This window comes from Martes martes (genome assembly GCF_963455335.1).
Source record: "Martes martes genome assembly, chromosome: 2".
NCBI lineage: Eukaryota > Metazoa > Chordata > Mammalia > Carnivora > Mustelidae > Martes > Martes martes.
In genome coordinates this window covers 139,822,394-139,841,100 of record NC_137889.1, presented here as the reverse complement: position 1 = coordinate 139,841,100, position 18,707 = coordinate 139,822,394, and the positions used below count along the sequence as shown (strand labels likewise).

The 18,707-nt window shown below is 52.6% G+C and overlaps 1 protein-coding gene across 1 annotated transcript in view; it reads left to right on the top strand.

Annotated features, from left to right (window-relative positions):
* Positions 1 to 3,104: 3,104 nt before the first annotated feature.
* Positions 3,105 to 18,707, top strand: part of LETM1 (leucine zipper and EF-hand containing transmembrane protein 1) — a 40,237-nt gene continuing 24,634 nt past the window's right edge. Inside the window, exons 1-3 of the mRNA XM_080795184.1 lie at positions 3,105 to 3,475; positions 7,390 to 7,450; positions 15,052 to 15,502. Coding sequence (XP_080651310.1) covers positions 3,397 to 3,475; positions 7,390 to 7,450; positions 15,052 to 15,502 — 591 coding nt within the window. The 5' untranslated portion in view covers positions 3,105 to 3,396. The remainder of the gene's footprint in view (positions 3,476 to 7,389; positions 7,451 to 15,051; positions 15,503 to 18,707) is intronic.

The following is an 18,707-nucleotide window of genomic DNA, read 5'->3' as shown; positions in this document are numbered from 1 at the left end:
CAGTTGGAGGAAGGCATGCCTTTCCCCACGGTTCTCAAAGGTGTCCTGGCTCTTCCACCCCAAGGGCCTTGCCCTTCAGCTTCACTTCAGGCCCTTCTCCTGGGCTCACATCCTCGCACTTGTCATAGCCAATAAATGCAAGCCACCCACCACCCACTGTGAACATCCCTCTTTTGCTAGCTCACTTGCTGTGGTACCTGACTCCCATGGTACCTGATTCCCAACGCCCTTCAGGTCCTGCAGCCCCACAGGCCAGTGGTCCTGCCACTTTCCACTATCCCAAGCTGCTCCCACCTTTTCCTCACTTCCCCTCATCCCCTGTTTAAATTTCCCAGTCAAACCTTACGGCCACTCTTTTGCACACATCTTAAACTCCACAGTCCCTCTTCCTTCATCACCCTTCTGGGCAAAACTCCAACCCCGTGCAATCCAGTTTCACCTGCTCTGAGCCTGATCCTGGCCACAGGAGGGCAAACAGCTGGGTCTTCCTCTGCTACCCTGATTCCTAACCTGGTCCTCTAACCCAATGTCTAACATGACCTCCCCCCAACCAGATCCCTAACCTGACTCCTGACCTCATCCTCAACCAGATTCTCTAACCTCCCTAGCTAGGGCATTTGTGCTGTGTATCCCACCTCGTTTCTCGGGACTCTTGTCACTTGTGTAAACATGGAGCGACTATGGAAGAGTATGTTCAATTTGTGGGGAGCATAGAGAAAAGAAAAAGGCCTGTAAAAAAGAGAAGAAAGAAAAACAGCAGAGTCTGTGATACAAAAACAGACCCACTGCCAGGATTCTGTGCACTTGGACTGCTGCATGAGTAGGCGGGGAGCAAGAAGGCGGCCACCAATGTGGCATTAAGGGTATGGATGGCAAGCTGGCAGGATGCCAGGTTTCTACTTGTCTTTTAATTATTTTTATTAAGTAAGCTCTATGCCCAATGTAGGACTTGAACTTCTGACCCCAACATCAAGTCCTGCATGCTCTATGGATTGAGCCAGCCAGGTACCCCTCTACTTGTTTCTTTATATGACTTTTATTTTTAAAGATTTTATTTATTTGAGAGAGAGTGAACGAGTGCACAAACAAGGGTGAGAGGCAAAGGGAGAAGCAGACTCCCCGCCAAGCAGGGAGCCCAATGAGAGGCTCCATCCCATGAGCCTCTGATCCTGGGACCATGACCTGAGCTGAAGGCAGCCGGTTAACCGACTGAGCCACCCGGGCACCCCTTTATATTTATTTTTATAAACTTAAAATGCTTATAATAAGCACATGTTCTTTAGCTAATAAGAAAAACCAATAATGGGGGTTGCCTGGCGAGTTCAGTCGGTTAAGCCTCTGCCTTCTAGGCTCAGGTCCTAATCTCAGGGTCCTGGGATGGAGGCCCGCATTGGGCTCCCTGCTCATCAGGGAGCCTGCTTCTCCCTCTCCCTCTGCCTCTCGCCTGGCTTGACTCTCTCAAATGAATAAAATCTTTAAAAAAGAAAGAAAGAAAGTCCAATAAAGGTATTGTTAAAAATGACTTTCCCTAAAACTCCACCCTAGCAGTGGAGCTGCAGAAAGCATCCCAGGTGGGTGTTCACAAGTGCCCCCTCTGTAGAGACTCTATTTTTGCTTCTCTCTCTCATGCAAACTAGGTGGGCCACAGGAGAATCATGCCAAGGGCAAGTGAACATTGTTGCCATATTTCCTCACACTTGGCCCCTTGGCCTTCCTCCCATCCTCTGTCCTTCAAAGTCCTGCAGACACTTACAGCATTGTTAGGGACCAGCTTTGATTCTCACCCACTCTTTGGGGCTCCCTACTTGCCCCCTGATGGCTTTGGAACACAGCCTTCAGGAGCTGAGGGCCAATGTCAGTTACTAATATTAGCACAAGCCTTCTCCTACACTTTGGACATTGGAAGGCCACTCCTATCTGATCCTGAGCACCTGTTTGCCCTGATTCAGACCTGACCCTGGGCTCCACGGACAAGAACTGTCCTTCGTTATCCCACCATTGCTTCCTGAGGGATGTATAGGATAGGGTCCTGGCTTTATGGGCTTTTGACCTTGGAGGCCTGTTTCAGGCATCAACATGCTTAGATTAACTCTGTGTTAATGTCCATAGCGCTCACTGCCCAGTGCCAACATAAGCACTTCGTCTGGTCTCCCAAATGCCCTGCACTAACTAGCTCCATTTTCTCCCACCCGAGATGGGGACGCCAGGCCCATCCCCGCCCAGCATCTGACAGTCCCGGAAAGGAAAACCACTGCAGGCAGGCAACTTCTTCCAGATGGTGAGGGCCGAGCCCCCCAAAGAGACATGCAATTCAACCAAGTTCAGTCTCTCAATAGCGGAGAGCCTGCTAAGATTAGGGCTTCCACACTCCTGCAGCCCAGAGAACAGTTCTTCTGCACGGAGTAAGTACTGCCGAACCTTCCCTAAGCGGTACCCTGGGATTTACATCAGCGAACAAGAAACAGGCACTTGAAGCCAGAGGGAGGTAAAAGGCCTTCCAGGCTAAGCGTGGGACGGGGCAAGAAGGGGAGTGAGTCCCGAGGAGGAGCCTGTTGCCGCCGGGCTGGAGTGCTGGCTGGCAGGAGTGGCCTGCTGGGGGGGACCACGTCCACTGAACCCCAGGAGCCGCCCACCCCATCTCTCTCTGCCTGCTTTCCCTGCATCACCTCCTCCGTCCCCGTACGACCGTGGCGAATAGAACCCCATCTTAGGAAAGGGGAGCGTGGGCTAAAAGGTCCGCTCTGGGTGGAAGGTCTTCTGGAGCAGGCGTCTGAGCTCAGCTGGGAGGGTCAGCCCGCGAGCTGGGGGCGCCACCCTAGGCCCGGCCCCAGGGAGGGCCCCTCGGGGCTACGCGCGCCGGCCGGGGACGAAACCCACACCGAGCACTGGCTCGGCCACTCAAACCCGGCGGACGGCGTCCCTCCATTGAGCCCTCTATTGAGCCCTCTCCCGAGCGCCCCCAGCAGCGCGCGCCGCCGCCCTCCGCCCGCCCCCCGCCCGCCCCGACCCGGAAGGGCCCAGCGCGCATGCGCGGCTGGCGCGACGGGCCCCAGAATTCCGCGCGGTCTCGGAGTCCGGCCGTCGCGGAGCACGCCGGGACCCGCAGTCCGCGGCGGCGCGAGCCCGCCCTGCACCTGGCGGGCGGCGGGCGCCCGAGGGACCCAATGGGAGCGGCGGCTCGGCCGCCCCGCCCCGCGCCGCCGGACGCTGTGCCGGGACATGGCTGCCGCCGGTGCCGGGTCCTTGAGCTGAGCGCCCGCCGCCGGGAGCCAACCGCCGCCTTCAACCGTCCGCGCGGGCGGGCCGAGGCGCCGGCGGGCGGGCGAGCAGCCGCAGCCGCCGCGCAGGAGGTGGAGGCAGCAGCAGGAGACCCGAGCGACCGCCGCGGCCGGGCACATGGCGTCCATCTTATTGAGGAGCTGCTGCGGCCGGGGGCCCTCTCGCCTCCCGCCGCCCCGCCCCGCCGCCCCGAGGGGTAAGAAGCCGGCGCTCCGCCGACAGCGCGGGGCCTGGAGCCGGGGCCGGCGGGGTCGGGTGGGCCGGGCGGCGGCGAGGCCTGGGGCCGGGGCCGGGGCCGGCGCTGTCCGGAGGACGGGAGCAGAGGGCCGGGAGTCCGGGCGGACGGTCTCGGGCCTCGGGCCTCGAGCCTCGAGCCTCGGGGCTCGGCTGCCCCGCGGTAGCACAGCGCCGGCCGGCGTCCTGGTGGTCGCTGGGTAGGGGCGCTCGGACCTTGGGCTGGGGCTGGGGTCACGCGGAGCTGGGACCTTGCGCCGCCTCGCCCCTCTGCCCCGCCCTGGCCAGCCCGGTGTCGGGGTGTGGGAGCCGCGCGCGGGGCGGCGGCCTGTGACTCACTCGCGCCGTGACCTTAGCCGCCCGGCTGCTGGCGGCGGCGTCCTGAGCGGGGTTCGGAAAGTTTTTTGAAGGGAGCGCGCTGACGGCCAGCCCTAGGACGGTCTGGGCGCTCCTGTCGTGGTTAAGCTTGGTGGAATGCGGTGTTCACTCTCGGGGAAAGTCGTGCCCTTGGGACACGTTTAGGACTTCTTGAAATGAGATGGCCAGGGTCTGCGGGCTTGTAGGACGTCCGCAGCGCCGGTATCCTAGAACTGTTACGTGTTTGTAGAGGGGACCCCTGGCCTTGCTCGGGATGGCCCCAGGCAGGTCCCCTGGTATCCCCAGCCTCTGTGATCCTGGTGTCCACATAGAGATCACACCTAACTCGGGGCTCTTAAGGGTCCATATGTCAGTAGCCCAGATTCCCTTTCTGATTCTTTTTACATTAACCTGAGTTTGTTCCTTATCTGTTAAGATTAGGACTTCCCTTGCAAGTATTAGAGGCTCAAGTGAAATATATTTCAAAGTACTTTAGGATTCACAAAAGCACACCCGAGAAACATGATTCTTTAATTTTTAACAGTAATGACTGTTGGCTGCTTAGAATTTTGGAGCCATGGGAAGGGCACTGAGCAGCTTGAATTGACGGTGTGAATGGTCTGGGTGTCCAGGTCCCTCTGCTGTTTGAGCTCTCCTTGTATCTCTTCCCTGTTAAACATGGTAATAAAAATACTTTGGCCACTTCAGGTTTCTGTAGCATGTTCACAGTTTAAAAGTGAGCAGAATTTGTTTTTGTGGTTGTGTCATTCTGGGAATACAGATGTTTCTTGTAGTTAGCACTGTTCTTTATTATACAGAAAGGGGCTGAGAGTGGCTTGGACATTAGGTTTGCTGTAGGACCAACAGGGAATCCAGAGCCCGGGAGACCCATGGCTGGACTCCGAATCCAGTCTTGAACCTTCCAAAACATTCCTGGCTGGGCGCAGTGGCCCTTTTCTCCAGCAAGTTTCCCCAGTATTAACTTTTTCTGTCAGTGTGGCACATTGTCACAATTAGTGAACCAACACTGGTACATTGTTATTAACTGAGCTCCATACTGTATTCAGATTTCTTTTATTCTGTCTCACACTTTTTAAAATTTTATTTATTTTATTTTAAAGATTTTATTTATTTATTTGAGGGAGAGAGTGAGAGAGAGCATGAGTGAGGAGAAGGTCAGAGGGAGAAGCAGACTCCCTGTGGAGCTGGGAGCCCAATGCGGGACTCGATCCCTTGACTCCGGGATCATGACCTGAGCTGAAGGCAGTTGCTTAACCAGCTGAGCCACTCAGGTGCCCTCTGTCCCACGCTTTATTCTGATTTTTTTTTTTACTTTGTTATTTACATACTCGCTATTCGCCTTTGTCTTTTATTAGTACCTTCCCTTTATTGTGCACATATTTTATTTCTGATGTCTTGCTGCACCCCAGGACCTTACCCAGGACACCACATTACAGGTTGTAGTTATTTCTCTTTAGTCTCGGCTGTGACACGTTTCTCAGGGTTTTCTTGACAGTTTTGAGGACTGTTCAGCTCTATTGTAGAATTCCAACCTTCAGGGAGGGGAGAGGGTCTGGGGATTGACATTGATTGCCAGTGGCCTAGGGTGTGATCAGTCATGTCTAGGTAATGAAGAAAAGAACTCTTGACTAAGGGGGTTTGGGGAGCATTGGACTTAGTGGCATCTGTAGATGCCAAGCCCACAGGGACACAGACTCCTGCACTCAGAAGTCTTCTACACCATGCACTGTGTGCCTCCCCATCTGGCTGGTCCTCATGTCCTTTATAATAAACTGTAATAGTAGAGAATTTTCCCGAGTTCTGTGTTGTTGCAGAGAATTAATAAAACTCAAAGTGGTGGTGGGAACCCTCCTATTTGTAATTGGCAGAGGTGTGGGTGACCTGAGGAGCCTTTTTTGCAACTGGTGTCTGAAGCTGAGCAGTGTTGTGGGACTGAAGCCTTAGTAACCGTGGGTGTGCACTAACTCCAGGTAGGGACAGACAGAACCGACTAGTAGGCTGTCCAGCTAGGGCCAGAAAGTTGGAGAATTGGTTGTGGGGATGGGGATTAAAGGGACTTATAGAAGGAGGAAATGGCCCATCTGTGGCCCGTATCCCTGAGTCCTCCCCCTGGATCCCTCAGGAGCAGGCTCCTTGGAGGGCTGGGGAAACCTTCAGAGTGTGGAGATTGTGGGAAGGGGCCAGGTAGGACAGGGGATGTGCAGTTCACATAATATAGTGATAGGAGGGCAGGCCAAGGAGCTCTGGGAGCTGTGACAGCTTGTCTCCTTGCTGGGGGGAGGTGGGTGCGGGGCTGGGAGCCGTGGCTGAGCCATGTTCTTGAGGTGCGGGGCTGGCTCAGGCCTGGCACACTTCTGTTTGGTCCTCAGCTGGAGTAAGAAGGGCTTCGTGTTACTAAAAATGTGGTGTTTGAAGTATAAAAGATTATGAATCATGGTAACCACTTGGGAGCCCAGAGCCCAGCTTAAAACAAGACTGTCATCTATACTACAAGGTCCTGAATTTGATGGGAATAGCCTTCTACACAGAAGTTGCCTGTGATGACACTGGGTTTCTCTTGGGATACATAAAGTGACAAGTCTTTGTCTCCAGAGAGTCTGCCGGGAGCTGCTTGGGTCTCCCCTGCTTGGCCTGCTCGAAAGGTGTTTCGGGCTGGCACCTGTCCCTTGTCGTGCCCATCTTCTCTCCTCCGTTCTCACTCTGGTTCCCAGAGTGAACCCTCAGCACCCCGCACCCGCTCTGTGTACTCCTGCTGCCTCAGGGTGTTAGGGTGCCAGCCTGCCTTTCCAGCCTTGTGGCCTGGCACCCTGTCAGCATGGTGCCTCTGGCCCCGTGGCCCCCATATTTGTCACGTTCCCTCCGCAGGTGGTCTCCACAGCACAGGGCTTGATCCCAGGTAAGCCCGGGCATTGGTCTTGAGAACGCACTCTGAATTTATGCTTACGGAAACCACACTGAGTTAGAAAAAGTGTCAAAAATATACAAAAATCATTAAAGTGTGCTGTACACTCACCAGTACTGTTTATCCAAGAAATAGCTTGCTCTTAGCGTCTGTTTTACCAATAATTCTATAGCCCTCGCCCCCTCCTGTGGGCAGAGACGGTGTTGGGCTGTTTGCATGGGGTCCTTGTTGCTCTGTGGGGTGTCTGTGCGTTGGGGGTCCCATGCAGCCTTGCATCAGCTGGAGTGAGTAGGGAGTGGTCCTGCCTGGGGAGACCCCCAGGCCTGGACTCTGTGGACCCTGTGCTGGTGAAACCTGGTATCCCTGGTTGGGGTGTTTGAAGCCAGGGGCTGTTGAAGATTCCCCTTCTTTCTAGGGCTACCCCAAGACCCTGTGTTCCTAACTGAACAGACCCTTCACTTAGCAGCAGTCTGAAACCTTCTAACAGAACAGACTTCCAGAGACTTACTCTGCAAAAGAGACTCTAAAAGGTGAAATCAGTCTGCAGCCCCTGGTTTGAGACTTACATTCTTGTTTTCTCCTTGTCTTTGTTGTAGGTACTCTGAGAGATCGTGCCTGTCTCAGCTGTGCCAACACCGTGGGGCTGATAAGCCACCTGTAAGTCAACAACGTCACTGTGCGTCCCTTTAAAGTGGGAGCTTGAAAATGCTTGAGTGCTGTGTGACTTCTGATTTTGGGGGGATGGTACAGTCTACCCTCCTGTTCTTTAACCTCATATGTTATTGGAATTTGGGAAAATAAACATTCATAATCCTAGTACCTGTGGTAAATATTACTACATTTTGGTGAATTTTATTCTGGTCTTTTTTTCATGTGTCTGTTTTTGAAAAGTGTGTACTTACTGTGCACCATGTGCTTTTCCACATTCCCACGGCTGTTTGTGGGTTTTCATGTTCTTGTGCAAGGAGACATAGGCTGCACCAAGACCCTCCCTTGAACCCCATTTGGTCCTTTGCAGAGCATTGTGTTGAGTGACTGCTGGCCACAGGGCTCACCCCCGCCTGGTGGGGGATGTGTGGGATGTGGTGGACTTAGCCCTTCCCTGTGGTGGTACTTTGTGAGGCTGGAGGACTTCCTGGGGGGAGTGGCATCCATATTTCCCTGTCCACTGTCGTTATGTGGACTCGAACATCCCTTAGGGCTCCTGTGCTCTCCCACCCACCATTCCCTCTGCCCGGCATCCCCGAGCATAGTTTCCTTCTTCTTCTTCTTCTTTTTTTTTTTTTTAAAGATTTTATTTATTTATTTGATAGACAGAAATTACAAGTAGGCTGAGAGGCAGGCAGAGAGAGAGGAGGAAGCAGGCTCCCCGCTGAGCAGAGAGCCCGATGCCAGGCTCGAATCCCAGGACCTTGAGACCATGACCTGAGCCGAAGACAGAAGACTGAGCCACCCAGGCGCCCTGAGTAGTTTCCTTCTGATCAGCTTCCCCACCTACGTGGTTGGATTCCCAGACCTGTCTCTTGACTCCCAGGCCCTTGTCTACTTGCCCCAGATACCCAGAGTAGAACCTGTCTCTCCCTTCGGACAGCCCAGATTCTTCCAATCCGGGAGTACATACATTTTTCCCAATTGCTGTCCAGCTGGCCCCTCACAACCACGGAGCTATAGGGTCTTCCAAGTTTTTTTATAATTTGAGCTTGTTCATTTATCACTTCATCTTGTCTGTAACACTTTTCTGGAGAATGCTTCCTGGAATAGATTTAATTCCCTAAAATAAAAACTGTAAGTCATACACAAAAACTTGGTTGATGGTGAAGCAAAATTGTGTTTAAACACAGGGGGCTTGAGTGGCCTTTCCTGCATGTGTGAGTGTCTTTGTGGAATGGGGTTGGCACATGTGCAGTGTACCGTGGGGACACAGAAGAGTCTGATTCAGAGCGTCTCCCAGCAACAATCCTTACTGGCCCCTGCATGTGGCAAGAGTACTTCCCACCTGGCTCTTGGGTTTGATTTTCTTTTCTTTTTAAACAGGATTTTATTTATTAGAGAGAGAGAGAAAGAGTGTATTCACAAGCAGGGGGAGCTGCAGGGAGAGGGAGAGGCAGACTCCCTGCTGAGCAGGGAGCCAGATGTGGGGCTCCATCCCAGGACCCCAGGATCATGACCTGAGCCAAAGGCAGATGCTTAACTGCCTGAGCCACCCAGGCACCCTGATCTTGGGTTTGATTTTAAAGATTTTATTTATTTATTTTAGAGTGGGTGTTGGGAGAGAGGCAATCCCGAGCAGACTCCCCACTGAGTTCGGAGCACAACATGGGGCTCCCTCTCACATCCCCAGGATCACAGCCTGAGCTGAAATCAAGAGTCAGCCGCTCAACCGACAGAGCCACCCAGGTGCCCCTGGGTTTGATTTTAATTAGATTTCTCTTTTGACCAGTGTAAGATATTGTTGTCATGAGCTCTTTCTTTTTATGATATGGAGCCATTGATGAATGTTCATAGAACATCTTTACTCTTGCCAAAGTGTGCATTTCTAGATTTAATTTTAAAGCAAACTCTGTAATCCATGGGTAACCCTCTCAGGGGCATGGGGCCCAGCGCAAGGCTGGAAGCAGGGGCTGCTGATCCTGGGGTGCAACTCCTGCTTGCCATAAAGCCTCGTAAGGCCAGCGCTTGGGTTTTTTCAAGACAACCTAGAAGTCTGGGTTTTTGTGTGAAGTGTCTGGTTTTTAGGTACCAGACCTCTAAGGGAGGTTAGAGGACTGCGGTGGGGGCTGGTTCACCTGCATGAACCACTTGGGGGTGGGGTGGGGTCCTGCCAATCAGTGGCCCCAGCGGCCTGCAGAGCCTTCCGTGCCCTTTTCTCTTGCATGGGACGCTTGTGTCTGAGTGGTCTGCTCCTGACATTTTCCCTGGTGAGGCCTCCTGCTGGCTTTTATCTGCAGGGGACCAGGCCTGGAACACTTCCTTTCTGGACAGTCCTTCTGTGTTTACTTCTGAATTATTTCAGTTCTAAAGTGGTCTTTTTGGAATTGTAACTGGAGTGTCCTCAAAACCATAAAATCAGGGCTCCTGGGGGGCTTAGTCAGTTAAGTATCTGCCTTCAGCTCAGGTCATGGTCCTAGGGTCCTGGGATTGAGCCCCACATCGGGCTCCCTGCTCATCAGGGAGTCTGCTTCTCCCTCTCCCTCTGCTGCTCCCCCTGCTAGTGCATGCATTCTCTCTCTCTCTTTCTCAAATGAATAAATAAAATCTTTTTAAAAACCCATAAAATTGTTTGGGAATATTAACTTAAAGGTGCCCGCAGTTTCCTAGGGGGTTAGCTGTTTTCTTTAGTAAGACCTTCTCTCTTGTTTCAGGAAGAGGTCTGTCATTTTCTTTATCTGGGCCACACCCGGTGCCCCTAAGAGGATGCCCAGACGTGTTGGGTGTGGTGTCCATGGGTCTTCTTTTTCATTATTTTTCTATGTGATCATTGCTGGCATGTAAGTCACCAGTTTTCTTGTGTCCAGCCACTTCTCACAGCTCATTTATCGTGTTTTAGCTCACATGGTACCACCTGTCCTTGGAGGCACAGTCTGCTGGGGCCCGGCGCCCTGTGCATCTCTCCTTCTGATGCCCGTGCTTCTGCTTTCCCACTTCCTCAGCTGCCAGTCCTGGTATCTGAGCAGCTGCATTGTCACTCCAGCAAACAGTGGAGCATCTAGTGTGTGGCCTGTGTCATGTTAGCTTTTGTTTTTAGTACTCTCTGCCCTCTATTTTTATTCCTGTTTTTGTTAGGGATGAATGTTGAATTTTTCAACCACCTTTTAAGAGTCAAATGTACCTGCATTTAAGATTCATATTAAAACATAAAAACTGGGGCACCTGGGTGGCTCAGTGGGTTAAAGCCTCTGCCTTCGGCTCAGGTCATGATCCCAGGGTCCTGGGATCCAGCCCAGGATCTCGGGCTCTCTGCTCAGCGGGGAGCCTCCTCCCCCCCCACACCGCCTGCCTCTCTGCCCACCTGTGATCTCCTTCTGTCAAATAAATAAATTTAAAAATCTAAAAAATTAAAAATAAATAGAACATAAAAACTGGGGCACCTGGGTGGCTCAGTGGGTTAACTAAGCCTCTGCCTTTGGCTCGGGTCATGGTCGTGGGGTCCTGGGATCAAGTCCCGTGTTGGGCTCTTTGCTCCGCGGGGAGCCTTCTTCCCCCTCTCTCTCTGCCTGCCTCTCTGCCTACTTGTGGTCCCTCTTTCTGTGAAATAAAAACCAAATAAACAAACATAAAACCTGCTTTATTAATACAAATTTTTTTACAAGTTAACAATTTGTAGAAAGTTAAGTGCTTTCTTTAGAAAGTTAAGCAATGTGGGGCGCCTGCTGGCTCTGGTGAAGTGGGTGACTCTTGCTCTCAAGGTCTTGAGTTCAAGCCCCATGTTGTGTGTAAAGCATACTTAAAAATAAATAAAAGAAGATTATAGGGAAAAGAAAAAAAAATAATGTTGAGCAGTGGTAACCAAAAAGCTGTTCAGATGAACAGTTACACTTCAAATGAGAGGTTACAGGTGAGAATTGAAGTCTTTATCAGCGTCAGCATCCCAGCCATGTTGCTTTTCCTTTTGCTGGTTCAGTATAAGAAATACTAGCCACACGGTTAAGGACAGGTGAACAAGGCAGGGAAGTGTCAGGGGCACCAACCCCTGTGCATTCGAAAACACACATACGACTTGACTTCCCCCAGCTGAACAATGGCTAGCCAGCTGTTGACTGAAGCCTTGCTGAATTCAAACAGTCGATTCTCACTTGTCTCGTCTGTGTAGCACATGCTGCATTCTTACAATAAAGCAGGCTAGACAAAAGAAATCGTAAGGAAAGTGCACTTAACAGGGCCATCCCGCATTTGTGGGAAGAGCTCCGCGTATAAGCCCAGCCACAGAAGTCCACGCGGTCCTGAGGCCAGTGCGGTGGCCACTGTGCTCTCTCTGGTGGTTCTTTTGCGATCTCAGTCTTCAGCTAAAATGGTCCAGACCCCAAAGGGTGAGCAGGTGGGGAGTTTCTTTTTTTTTTTTTTTTTAAGATTTTATTTATTTATTAGAGAGAGAGAGAGCGAGAGCGCACAAACAGGGGGAGTAGCAGGCAGAGGGAGAAGGAGAAGCAGACTCCCCGTTGAGCAGGGAGCCCGATGTGGGGCTCGATCCCAGGACCCTGAGATCACGACCTGAGCCAAAGGCAGAGGCTTAACCAACTGAGCCACCCAGGCGCCCCGGGAGTTTCTGATCCAAGACAATGTCATGGCTGTTGTCTAGCTGCTCTTGACCTCCTTTATCATAAAAATAAAATTGGGAATAAGCAAACTAACTCATTAGTCCTGGAGCTCATTCGGTGGGAAGACTGGGGCTGCTGGGAGTCTCTTCCCAGAGTCTTGTGCGGTTTGAGTTCTCCTGAGATGGGCTGCAGAAATGCTAAAACACTAAAAACTGCTTCCCCGGCCCCTGGAGTGCTCCTCCTGTGGGGGACGCTGGGTATCACGGGGCTCTGATAGGTGTTGAGATGTTGGCAGTGGTCTCCGGCTCCCTGGTGGAGGGGCCCCTTGTCCTGCAGGCAACCGTGGTTTCACCTCTTGTCTCTGGGCAGAGAAATGTCCTGCACTTCGGGAATCACTCCTCTGGGTCCTGGCACCTGTTGCTCTGTTGTCCATCTTTGCTTCCCTTCTTGCTGCTGGTATCGCTTTGCCCTTGCTGGCATCATGTCCCTGAAGAATGGAAAGGGGCACGTGGAGGTTTGCAATTCTCCCTGTTCCAGCTCAGGCCATTGTCTGGGTGAGCTGTCCCCTCAGGAACAGGACATGATAGGAATCGTGTGGCCACAGGAGTCATGCCGTTGACAAGAGTTAGGGAAGAGCCCCGGGGAGAGCAGGTGTGGGTCCCTTTGCCTGCCACGCTGCAGTTGTGTGGCTGGTGCCACGAGGCAAAGGAAATGCTGACTCTGTGAATATGTTCTTCTGTCAGGCACCACTTAGTTTTTCTCTTCATTTTTTTAAGATTTTTAAGTCCTCTCTCCACCCAACGTGGGTCTCAAACTCAACCTGACTGAACCAGCCAAGGTATTCATAGTTTTTCTCTTCTTGAAGGTGGCAGCAGGGGGCGTATGTTGAGGTGGATGTGGGCATCAGCACCCAAAGTAAAATGGGCAGCTTCAGTAGGAGCCCCCAAGTTTTTTATTGCCCACAGTCTGTCCTCTAGTGACTGCGAATTTCTTGACACGTTGCTTTTGCCTGGAATGGGTTTTCCCCACTTTGAAAGGAAAGAAAAGGAAAAGCAGGATGGGTCTGGCTGGTGGGAAGCTGGGCCCACGGACCCTGTGGGGTTGAGGCAGGCGTGCACTTCTCAAGAGCGAGGCCAAGCCGTGGGCTCTCGTGAGCTGGGGCAGAGCAGGGCACCAGCTGCCCATGGGAAGGCAGCAGTGCCCAGATTAGTGTTACTCTAAGAAATATTTTTAAAATAACAGATTATGCAATTTTATGCTTTTGGAAAATAGCTAAGCCTTTCTGGCTAGATTATTAGTAATAGTCTCTTTTAGTAACAGTCTCTAGTATGCATGAAGATAGCCAGATCTTGGAGGGTCACTGGCCCCAACTGGATACGCCAGGTGCTTTTCTGCATGCTCTGTTTTCACGAGTCTGTCTTTGCCTGTTGGCTGCCCCTGCAGCTGCCGACATCATGCCTTCTTGTGGCAGCCACTTGTTTCCTTGCTAATTGAGGGTTGGAAAATTGGATAATTAAGTTTGACGGAGATGGGAGGTAAGGTTCATTACTGTGTGTGGGCACTGTCATCGCCTACATTAGGAGGTGAGGGTGAGGCACAGAGGGTCCAGGCTGTGGCTGCAGCCTCTCTCTTGCCAGCTGTGATGCAGCGGGGTGGGCTCAAGGCCACCAACCTCCCTGCTCAAGCGTTGACTGCAGGGATCTGGGGGTCCTGGCGCAGGAATGACCCTGCCCTCGGCACACGGGAACGGGGGCTCCAAGCAGGCAGGAGGCCAGCGCGGGCTTGATCAGTGTGTGGCTGGCGGTGCCCTGTGCCCTGTGCCACTGTGGGCACTGTGCCTGTGGGCACGTCTCTGTTTTTCCTTCAGTATTCCCTGTCCGTAAAAGGTGCATCTAGACTAGACATTCACAGAGCTTCCTTCCAGCCCTGACCGGCTGCTGCTCAGCTGCTTTGATGGGAGGGTAGTCATCACTACCACCCTTCTGGTAGGTGTTGCTGTGTGCCAGTCACGGGGACTTTGTGTGTGTGTTACACACGGAGGGGTTCATTACGTTGCCCAAGGTCTCACAGCAATGAGCAGTGGATTGGAATTTGAACTGGGACAGGCAGCTGTAGAGCTCAGGTGCTCACTGCTGGCGCTGGGCCAGGTGCAGTGAGATGATCCGGCAGCTGGGAAGAGGCTGGGGCGTGTTGGTTGTACGCACATGCCTCTGAGGTTAAGTTGGAGCCTGTGGCCTCCCAGAAGAGGGTCTGTGCACCAGGAAGGGAGGAGGTCTCCAGTGAGATGGGTGGGGTACATAGACGATTGTAGGGCTCCGAGAATCATGCAGGTAAGTTGCTCCAGCACTGGACTATAATTGAGGCTCTGGGCTGAGCAGCGGGAGCAGCACGGGGAAGAGAGTTTAGGAGTGGGCTCTGGACGCGACTTGTTAAGTTTTTGGCATTTTGCACAAACGTCTTTGTTGGGCCACACACAGGGTTGGGGCCCCGTTGATTCAGGTGTCCTCACTGACTTCCAGGACTCGCTCAAGAACTGCAGGTCTTTGTGGAAAGTCATCTGCTAGGGGAAAGGACACCCCCCCCCGCACCCCTGTCCCACCCTGGACTCCCCAATTCTGGGAACCCATCTGGGAGATCTGCCCTGAGGTTGGGTCTGTCTAATCCAAGGGTCTGGCTTGTACTCTTTGTGTCCAGCCTGTCCCTTCACCCCAGACCCTAGTCCATGCCCAGGCTCCTTGGTGTCCTGGTGTCTTTCATGAGCCCATGGGGATTGGCTGCCTTTGGTCTCTCACACAAGCCCCTGGCAGGCAGCTCCTCCTCTTCCTGCTGTGGTTTCCAGGCGTCGGGAAGCAGTGGGGAGTCTGTTTCACGAGCTAGGAAGGCTGAGTGTGTGAGTGGTTGTGGTAGGGCTCTGGTCTGTGTCGCTCCCGTTGGCATGTGGTGCTGGGAGGTTGTGGACTGTGGCTGGCTCCTCATCACTGTTTTCCTTTCCTCCTTTTCAAGGATCATGCCGTTTCGCTGCCACACTCCTGTCCACCCCGTGCACCTTTGCTTCAAAGCTGATCCCCGTGGCTACTGGACTCTGAGGCCCGAGCGCACGTGCTCAGCGGCCGGAGCACCGTGGGCCCTCACCTCTGCCAGTCTGGTTGTCCCAGGGCCACTGTTCCTTCCCTTGCGCTGCTGGCACTCATCGGCCCCGCTGGGCGATGACTCCGTGGTGGAGAAGTCCCTCAAGTCCCTAAAGGACAAGAACAAGAAGCTGGAGGAGGGTGGCCCCGTGTACAGCCCCCCACCAGAGGTGGCCGTGCGGAAGTCCCTGGGGCAGAGAGTCGTGGACGAGCTAAAGCACTATTACCACGGCTTCCGCCTGCTGTGGATCGACACCAAGATCGCGGCGCGTATGCTTTGGCGCATCCTGCACGGCCACAGCCTGACCCGCCGGGAGCGCAGACAGGTAAGGGGCATGGGCAGGTAAAGGGCTTGCGGGCAGGCAGGTAAGGGGTGCGGGCAGGTAAGGGGTGCCAGTGCTCCCGGCAGCTTCCCCTTCTGGGTGCTTCAACATACATTCCAGGCTTTTTTCTGCCACTTCTGATGTAAAAAAAAAAAAAGCACAGGAAAAATAACCTGTGAACTTCTCCATAAGATGCCACTGACGGCAGCACATCTTCTCTGCCAGAGGCTTTTGTGCCTCCATCATCCGCTCCGGAACCTGCCCGCTTTCCCGCTCCCTGGCCATCTGGGTTGGCATTCAGTGCACAGGCTTTCTCTGCCATCCACCAGCTCTTTCTTTGTTAAGATTTTATTTATTAGAGGGGCACCTGGGTGGCTCAGTGGGTTAAGGCTCTGCCTTCAGCTCAGGTCATGATCTCAGGGTCCTGGGATCAAGCCCTGCATCAGGCTCTCTGCCTGCCTCTCTGCCTACTTGTGATCTCTCTCTGCCAAATAAATAAGTAAAATCTTAGGGGCGCCTGACTGGCACAGTGCGTTAAAGCCTCTGCCTTCGGCTCAGGTCATGATCCCAGGGTTCTGGGATCAAGCCCCACATCAGGCTCTCTGCTCAGCAGGGAGCCTGCTTCCCTTCCTCTCTCTCTGCCTGCCTCTCTGCCTGCTTGTGATCTCTGTCTGTCAAAAAATAAATAAAATCCTTTAAAAAAACCCAACTAAATAAAATCTTAAAAAAAAAAATGATTTTACTAGAGAGCTAGATAGAGTATGAGCAGGGGGAGGGGCAGAGGGCAGGGGAGAAGCAGATGCGTGGGAGTAACACAGGGACTCCATCCCAGGCCTGGGATCCTGACCTGAGTTGGAAGGAAGATCCTTTGCTGACTGAGCCCCCCAGGCACCCCATGCCATCCCCTGGCTCTTAAAACAAGATTCTTCCTATTTTTCCAGGAGCCCAGACCTTCTAGATCTCTTATCTGAAATAACTGATGGTTACAGTGTTGATTTTTTCTTTCTTCTTCCTCTCTTTCCTTTTTTTTTTGGTGAGTCCCCAGGGGGCAAGGGGCACCCTTAGATTCTCCAAGGAGAGGTGCAGCAATGGGTGATCCCTTGAAGTTGACCTTCAGAGGATCTTAGGGACTGGCTGTCATGTGTGAGAGTTACTTTGGCTTTGGATTTTATACTCATTCTCAGGAGCTTCGTGGAGAACGTGGGTCATTTTAACTGGCTAGAGTGTCCCTTGGGACGCTGTTCTAGGAGGGGGCAGGTTGAGGACTGGAAGAAGGAGCAGTGGCACTGGTATTCCAGAATCATGCTGTTAGTGCTCACTGGGTGTCAAGTACAGTGCATACGTTAATGCTTTCTCGGATTCCCTTCTGCTCTGCCCTCATCCCATTCTGCCTTGAAAGGTGCATGTGTTTGCTGTTTCATTGAAGACAGTGAAACTTTAAGAAAAAACAGAGTTGGGGTGCCTGGGTGGCTCAGTGGGTTAAAGCCTCTGCCTTCGGGTCAGGTCATGATCCCAGGGTCTTGGGATTGAACCCCACATCAGGCTCTCTGCTCGGTGGGGAGCCTGCTTCCTCCCACCCCTTGCCTGCCTCTCTGCCTACTTGCGATCTCTGTCAAATAAATAAATAAAATCTTTTAAAAAAATAAAAGAAAACAGAGTTGGAGCAGATGAGCACATCCCAGGGTGAGGTCTCTGTGTGGACATGGGCTTGGCTGAGGTGGCGTGTCTGTCCATTGCCAGCATTAAGGAGAGGGTCTGTGGAGCAATGCTATTTTCCCTCGGTTTAGGGTCCTATAGGTACCTTGAATTTGAACAGAACGTTGGCAGTTCTGATAATTAGAGAAAAGTGACTCTTAAATTATGTTTACAAAGGCAAAGAGATTGTAGAATAATTTGTGTAAGTGTTGTATAAGCAGGAGGTACATTTGAAATGTGAATTTAGGTCATGCAGCTGTTGAATGCTTACTGATCATGTTAAACAGAGTGTGACAGACCTGTCTGGGGTTCCTGTGTGACACGAGTATCTGGAGAGTTGTTTTGTGTTCTGACTCTGGGCCCTGTGGGCCTGCGTGTTTGGCGGAAGGGGCGCTTCTGGCCCTGTCACAGGAGCTCTGGCTTACCCGCGGAAATGACTCCGAGTGACAGTGTCAGCAGGAGGAACCACGAGGCAGCGCTGTTGTGTCCAGAGTCGCAGCATGTGTCTGTTGACCGTGTGTTGAGCAGCTGTGCGGGCAGAGATGGTGCCGTCTCGGCCTCCGTCCTTGATCGAAGTTGCTGTGTGCTCTCTAGGTGCCCCGGGGTCCTGGTTTTCCAGCCGGGACCATGTGCGGCTGACATCTGGCAGAGCTCTCTGTGGAGAAGTGCAGCTAGGGCCTGGCTGGTGGGCTCCTGGGGGCTCTGGGGAGCTGGGGGCTGTCGTACAGGCTTGGTTCTCTGCCTCTCCAGTGTGTTCACAGCTCCTCCTCCCAGAGCCTTCTCGCCAAGTGCTGGCTTCAGGTGGAGCACGTTGGAGCCCTGATGTTTACCATGCGGCAATGCTCTTAGGCTAACAAAATTGCTGGTCTAGCCATTGATGGTAGACACGTGATCGAGAATTACCGCAATTCCTCAGCTTTGTTAGACTCTTACGGGTTCCAGCCTCCTGCTCCCTTCAGCTGGTGACTAGGTGTGGCAGGCATGACAGCCTAGTAGTAGTGAGCACACTTGGCGCCCAGCCCTTGGCTTCTAACGGGCCCACAAGGGGGAACTGGGGCTTCTCGGAGATAGAGCTCGCCAACGGTGCTAGGGATGAGCCCGTGTCAGAAAGTAAGGAAAAGGGACACCTGAGTGGCTCAGTCGTTAAGCCTCTGCCTTCGGCTCAGGTCATGATCTCAGGTCCTAGGATTGAGCTAGGGGCTCCCTGCTCAGCGGGAAGCCTGCTTCTCCCCCTCCCACTCCCCCAGCTTGTGTTCCCTCTCTCTCTCTCTCTGTCTCTCTTCTCTGTCAAATAAATAAATCTTTTAAAAAAAAAAAAAAGAAAGTAAGGAAAGACTCGAAAATAAGCAAAGCGGGCACTTTTTGGGGTGACCAGTGTGGAGTAAAACAGTTTTCTTCATTTCTCTTAGCAATATTGTACCATGTCATATTTTTTGGTGCTATTATAAGTGGAATTTTTTATTGTGGTAGAATACACAATCTAAAATTACCATTTTAACCATTTTTAGGTATG